This window comes from Branchiostoma belcheri, unplaced genomic scaffold, assembly GCF_001625305.1.
Source record: "Branchiostoma belcheri isolate BF01 breed outbred unplaced genomic scaffold, Haploidv18h27 scaffold33, whole genome shotgun sequence".
Taxonomy (NCBI): domain Eukaryota; kingdom Metazoa; phylum Chordata; class Leptocardii; order Amphioxiformes; family Branchiostomatidae; genus Branchiostoma; species Branchiostoma belcheri.
In genome coordinates this window covers 138,711-145,790 of record NW_017803943.1, presented here as the reverse complement: position 1 = coordinate 145,790, position 7,080 = coordinate 138,711, and the positions used below count along the sequence as shown (strand labels likewise).

At 40.7% G+C, this 7,080-nt stretch overlaps 1 protein-coding gene and 1 pseudogene across 1 annotated transcript; one reads left to right on the top strand and one right to left on the bottom strand.

The window, feature by feature from the left end:
- The window catches only part of LOC109475119, a 5,449-nt pseudogene extending 3,094 nt beyond the window's left edge, over positions 1-2,355 (bottom strand).
- Positions 2,356-3,115: 760 nt separating this feature from the next.
- Positions 3,116-5,632, top strand: LOC109475171 (macrophage migration inhibitory factor homolog). Its single transcript, XM_019775704.1, has 3 exons — positions 3,116-3,296; positions 4,357-4,529; positions 5,483-5,632. Exons 1-3 carry the CDS (start codon positions 3,189-3,191, stop codon positions 5,550-5,552), a joined length of 351 nt encoding a protein of 116 aa, XP_019631263.1. The 5' UTR covers positions 3,116-3,188; the 3' UTR covers positions 5,553-5,632.
- Positions 5,633-7,080: the final 1,448 nt, after the last annotated feature.

Here is a 7,080-nt window from a genome sequence, read left to right as displayed (position 1 = left end):
CCCCCCCCACCCACACACACACAAAAAAACGACCGATCCCGGAACGCCTGGAAAGGAGACGCGCTTCTGACCTGAAGGGTTCCCGTAAGATGGCGAGGTAAACCGTGTCGTTCGGCATGATGTTCTGAAACACGTCCCGGCTGTACACGGCGTGGTTTGTCAGGATGTTGAAGGGCTCGTTGTTAATCCGCCTCATGTACTGCCGCTCTTTCAGAGGCCATGGCCAGCCTGGAGCAATGCCAAATGATGCATTTCAATAACGGTCTAGCGACTCTAGCCTAAAAAAAATACTGCTCTGTTTATTCTTACTCAAACACATTCATATCTCACGGTGGTGACCAGCCCTCCAACCCTGTCCTCCCACTAGCTACATAATGTAACTCTACTCCACAGGGTGTCTGTTATAGCACCAGTTACCATGGTGACAGACGCCTGATCCAGGTCATTGGACCTTGTGTGTCTGGAGAAGAAGAAGAGGAAACAGCAAAACCAACATATTTTCCTTCTGCGAAGTTAAACATAAATGCGTCGATGACAGATGTCTTATCAGAGAAAGCTTCTGATGAAAGAAAATTCTTTCTTCGGGTGACGTACTTGATACTGTCTTGTCTATTTCACTCTTATGTCTTTATTTATAATTTTTTTTAAATTTCATCTCAGGACGGCTGGGTGGCCCCATTCAGCATGCAATAGCTGTTTCTGAGGGGGCCCAGCATGTTACAAGACAAGACATTGTTACATACAGTAACACAAAGGACAACAATGAAGGAGGACAACATACGCATAAAACATCCGAAGTCATAGTCCAATATGTCGCGTCGGTGAATGTTAGACATCCAGGTAATACGATACGCCAATCATAGTTCCAAAGATACTGGCTTGCCAATGTGATACTGGCTTGTAGCTATAGCTTACTAATGATATGACAAGTCTCCTTACCTAGGTTAAAGCTTTTGGTATCGCTGCTTCCGTTGGGGAGAACAAAGTTGAGGCCATACCGCACCCCAAATCTGTAGAAGAGTTTTTTTACTTCTTATTTTATATTTCATGAACTGTTTTTCATTAAATGGAACATCACATTACATACATAAATACAAAGAAAATCAGCATCTTACAATTCGCAAGTTACACAATACATGTTTGTACATTCTGTTCTTTACTAGGTTGAATAATAAAGTGATTTCCGATTTCAAGTTACTGTATAAGTCCATTGATATTTATTTATCATTGTTTCTGTTGTTACACCAGTTCTTGAATATATATATATATATATATATATATCAACTTCTCTTTCTAGTCTTATATTTACTATAGTACACTGAAAAGACTTATATGTCAAATGACAAACGTTTTCCCAGAATTTCGCCAAACCTGTAGAAGAGTTGACACATGGCCGTTCCTCCAGCCTTGTGGACTTTGATGAAAACGAAGTTTGTTTTCTTCCGACAGGACTGTCCCAGAACTAGAGCGTCATGGCGAGCCAATGGGGACCAATCACCAAATGGACGCCACTGGCAGATGCGTGATATTCTGCGTGATATAAATGAATTGACTATTCAAACTTCTACAATTTATCCCAATTTCTCTACACTTACAGACCAAGAAAAAACTATTCTTCTTTTAACTTCCCAAAACCCACAAATTTTGGAAAAGATGGGACATTACATCTTCCATGGTTTACAGAAGAGAAGTCAAACCCTTCAGACATAGTTTTAGATATAGTCATAGTTCTTTACAGATACATTTATCATGTAGAATTTAGTTATTTTATACCCTATTTCATTATTCTTTTATGTTTTGTAATTTGCAATTAGCCTCCGGGCACGAATTTGCAATAAACTTTTCACCAATAATTGAAAACTGTCAGACTATGAAAATCCGCATTCCCAGTCCTAAAACTACATTGGGTAAGGGGCTCCTTACAATTCTCAATTCTTTATTCAATGATTATATATTTAATATTGCAGACATACAGTATATAGAATTATAGTGTTGCCTGAATGACATTGGTATTTACAATTAGTACATTAAAAATACATAGCATTACATTGCGTTACATACATGTATACATGAATATATACATACTACTGATATGAACTGTACATCTCAGGCATAGCAAGTACATTGCTTACATACATACATTGGGTAACTGTTTAACCTTTAAAATGTGTTGCAGAAACGTAGAGAAAATAGCACGCACGTGTTAGTCAAGTTGGACGAAAACTCTGTATTCTTTGGCATCACAGGGTTGTAGGACACGTCAACAACGCAGGAGAACAGATAGTACGCCCACAGGACGACGGACGCAGCAACTGCGACTGTTAGGCCGCTCCACAGGTTCACCTGCTGTCTCATATTGCAGTTGACAGTTTGGATAACAGTTAAAGAAAAAATGCTATCATATATATATATCCCAGACAGCTTTGTACATGTGTGCGTACTTTCGCGGCCTGAAGACGGGATCGTCAGTTCACCTTTCACCTTCACTACTTCTGAATCGAACTGGTTTGACAACTATGTCACTGGGTATATGTGTCAGGGTCAAAGGACGTCAGGTGATACTCTCCAAGCAGTGCCTTTGGGCTTTGGCTTATTTTGGAGTTGTTGTTTCTTTTTTTAGGATTTTTCTTCGGGCTTTCTTTTTTGTGTCTGTTGGTATCTTTTTGTGCCAACCCAACAATACTAGTACAAAAAGAAAGGCTGATAAAAAGGCCTAAAAACACGCCAATAATGCTCTAAGCTAAATCGCAAACCTCTGCTTGGAGAGTAAATTCTAGGCACATCAGTTGTAGCTATCTGCTCAGTGAAACAGCCTAACAATCTGGAAGGTTACATCAAAGCCATGATTTCGTCTGTTGTACAATAAATTTAAAGTTCTCAGTGACCGTCGAATTGGCGACGTACTACTCCGTGAATAGTTTCATCAGGTTGGTAAGTCATAAGAAGAAGATTATATATTTTTACACAACCAAGTATTCTTTTATTCAGCCGACGTTTCGACGTAGAAAGGTGACAGACGCTCACTAAATCGTCGACTGTAAAATGTTTTTAAATGCACTTCTCAAGCATATCGGCAGGTGTCGCTGCTGCTATAAGCTACTGTGACCTTTGACCCTTACAGCATACCGGCAGTTCACTGTACATGTGATAGTTTTCGTCGCTTTTCTGTCGTTGGAAAAAAAGTTGCCATGCCCTCCTTTGTTCTAAAGACGAACCTGGCTCGCAGTGCCATCCCCAAGGACTTTCTGACGGAGACGTCTAAGCTAGTGGCCGATATCTTGGGTAAACCCGAGGGGGTAAGTAACACATGTATGAAGGGGGAGGGGCATGTGCTAGCCTCTACAAATTAATACTAGTACCTCTGCACTCTGTATAATGTCCTTGCTAGTACTCGGGCTTTCTATAGAAGCGACTGGAAGAAGTAGAAACTGGCCAGGTAGAAAGATAACATGCCAGGGGAGTTGGTTTGTACTCCTTTAGGGGACCAAGTCCCTTGGATCTTATGTCTATCTCTACTTTGCCAATTTCTACCCTTTCCAGTATTAAGCTTCTAAAGCCAGGTTGGCCTTGGTATCTAGAGGCTTTACACGTGCATGATGCAGGAGACCTTATGCTTGAATTGTGCTGTAGGCACTACATCATAAGCACTTAAACTAGCTATTAAAATTGAATACACGTTGCTGGGAAGCAGACCTCATGAAGAGCTATTGATGATAATATGCTGTCCTCTATAATATAATTTCTGTTCCTGTATGTAAAGTTTGACTTTGAGGCAACGTTACAGTTTGGGTAGTAGTAACGTTCCATGTACTCCTATACGGTGTATCAAGGTTTGAAATGTCCCCCTTCCCTTCCCCAGTATGTGTGCGTGTGTGTAGAAGCAGACATCCTGATGACCTACGGCGGTTCAGACGCGCCCTGTTGTCTGATAGACCTCATGAGCATCGGCAAACTCGGCCTGGAGGAGAACAAGAGCCCCTTTAGCCTCCCCAGGACAGACCTCATGAAAAAGACCTCATGATGCATGCTGTCCTTTTGTCATTATGATTTCTGTTCCTGTAGTAGGAGTGGTCTCTCCTCTACGTACGTATGGTGTGCACGTCGGCAGAACTTACTGCACCTGCGCAAAACCCGTTTATATTGTACATAGCACTTCAGAAGAACGTCTCATATATAAGGTCGTGTTGTAGTTTCAAAATGTTGTGTTGGAAAAGATATTGTCTGCAACAGGCAAATTTTGACCAAACATCCAGTGAATACCATGAAAAATCAGGGTTTTGCAAAGGAGCAATACATTCTGATGACTTGTTAAAAGAACACATTGAGCTGACGTGTTTTTCATCTTTCCCTCCCCAGTATGTCTGTGTGTGTGTAGAAGCTGACGTCCTGATGACCTATGGTGGTTCAGACGCGCCCTGCTGCCTCATCGACCTCATGAGCATCGGGAAACTCGGCCTGGAGGAGAACAAGACTCACACCGCAGCCATCTGTGAACACGTCAAGAAACACCTGGGCATACCTGGAGACAGGTGAGGGGGCAGCACAGGTCGCGGTTCTTATTTTCTAAGATAGGTGTTCCAGCAATCTTCCATCATGATGGACAAATATTATATTGTACCTAATAAGTCATCTTTGCTGGACAAAAAAATCTGCGTAACTGTACAGATATGGGAATAGATGTCATCAAATGAAGCTGTCTACTACCAGCAAAAATTTCACCTCAAATTTTCAAAATGCAGGAAATACCATTCCAGAGGGTCAAGATTTCAAAATTTTCACGGGGGAACATGCCACCAGATCCTCTTCTGTATCCCTTTGCAGCTTTGCGGGCAGATGGCACGTCACTTGACAAATAAAATTGAGAGGACAGAAAAAAATTTCAGGCTGGCTAAAACACTAGTCAAATGATTACTGTTTGGGCATGTGGTGGACAGGCTTTTAGCTAGGGGGTGTCCAGGGTGTCTTTTGGACGCCCTGTACTGAAAATAATAAGAAATTGGACTCCCTACTTTTTGGTAGGACACCCTAAAGACGCCCTATTTTTTCCACTCCCAACCTCTGCCATGCACACATGCCTCCCTTCAGCCTTACTATAAATACAAAAATGATGGTTTACTGAAGGAAAAAACTCAAATTTACACCTGAAAATGCAGAAAGTAGTGTTTGAGAGCATTATGAATTTCAAAAAAGCCCCCCTTAAATCTTGCACTCTTCACTGTGCATAGCATACAATAAAAAAAATGGACACCCACCAAAAAAATCCTAGCTAAAAGCCTGGTGGTGGATGGCCTCGCCTTCAATGTCTGGTGCAGATTTGATATGTACATGTATACATGTCATGACATACATGTACAAGTGCATGTCAGTCAACATGTAATGGTGAAAGTTCAAAAGTCATGAGTGATCCTTCAAGTATGTAAGGTTATAGGTCAAAGTGTAAGGTGATGGCAGTGGTCATTATTCCTATTATTCACCCCTGCAGGCTGTACGTTAACTTCCACGACGCTGCGAGGCAGGATGTCGGCAGGGACGGAACGACCTTCGCACGCTGAAGGTCACACCACAGTTTCTGACATGTGCAGAGATTCGCACCAGCCAAACTTGGGGATACATGTACATGTACATGTACTACACTCAGGCCCATGCCTTCACTGTAAGGCAGTCTGGCATGGTATGAAGCAGGCCTAGGTCCATGCAACACAGTGCATTGTGGGTTGATATTTGATAAGTTGAAGTAATTTGTTATTTTCTTGTGCCAAAAAGACCATGAACAAATGTCCATTGTGGAAAGAGGTAACTATTGTTCACAAAAAAATTACAGCTGTTGGAAGTAGACAAGTATCAAATCAAACGTTACCATTTGGTAAAAAAAAAAACAATTGGATTGACTTGTGGGGCTAACTCGGACAAATACTAAATATACAGAGAGACAAGAGTGACAAAAATCCTGGATTGAGCAGCATGTTTAACTTCAATTTAAGAGCCTTTCTGCACCAGAATCTGATGTTTTGTCCTTAATTGTGGAATTTGTTGTTTGTTTGTCAGCAAATGCTGTGTTTGTTGTGCTTATTAAATGTTATGTATGGACATCAATCATGATAATAAAAAATATCGGATGTGCTGTATTGCATTGGTCATGGCATTGTGTATTACTTATTGAGTATTAAGGCATTTCTAGTATGTTCTCCAAACCCCCTGTAGTCATAACCTTTGATCCTATCCTTACTGAGGTTAAATTTATACCTCCATGCTGAGGCTCTACACGTGGCGCACTTGAAACTTTTGTAAATGGGAAACATTATTAGCATCCTGATCAGATCAGAGTCTCTGATTGCGATCTCTACTAGTAGTGGTAGAATCAGATATTCTGACGAATTACCATCTGTATAGACACAGACATATACGTGTAACTTTCACACATTTTTTCGTAATTGAAAGAGTATGAAGACAGTTGTCAATGAAGGATGTTTTATTCTGTAGTCAGCATACAAGACAGCAGCAGCTACATGTACAGTCGACTTTCCACTGTCTACTTTTCAACCTGGAGTAGAGTTGCACCCACGGAAGCTCAGAGGAAGTACATCTGTCAAACACCATCCAAAACAACCAGTTCCTTTCCATTCTGAATCATGTACAGTATACACATCAACGACCAGAAATGTTTGCGGTGAATTCACAAATCCGTCAAGCATGCAGAGCGGTCTTGCATATATTCCAACCTTGTGAAACTCCTTGTTTCTATGTATTTTTGAAGGTGGATCACAGTTCCGGCATATTAAGACTTCTTACATGTTTTGTCTTCAAACTATTTGCAACTTCTGAAAATCAAATTGACGCTGAATAACACTCTTATACACAATCACCGGTCAAAATACTGCCTTTTGAACTTGTTTTTTGTTTCAACATTCTTTCTTATTATTGGTCAATATTCTTTGCATTATTTCTCTCGGTATGCAGTCATTCTGTTGGCTTGTAAAATACTGTCAAATACTTTCTCAACAAATAAGTTTCTTTAGAAATATACCATTCTTCTAAAACTGCATACACCAATTCTTACCATCCATTTATTAGTATAGACAC

What these genes read in the sequence shown, in the direction of transcription:
- LOC109475171 (XM_019775704.1), top strand. Translation starts at nt 3,189, where the DNA reads ATGCCCTCCTTTGTTCTAAAGACGAACCTGGCTCGCAGTGCCATCCCC. An exon ending in TCTTGGGTAAACCCGAGGGG is followed by an intron (nt 3,297 to 4,356) that starts GTAAGTAACACA and finishes TTCCCTCCCCAG; the next exon opens with TATGTCTGTGTGTGTGTAGA. An exon ending in CTGGGCATACCTGGAGACAG is followed by an intron (nt 4,530 to 5,482) that starts GTGAGGGGGCAG and finishes TCACCCCTGCAG; the next exon opens with GCTGTACGTTAACTTCCACG.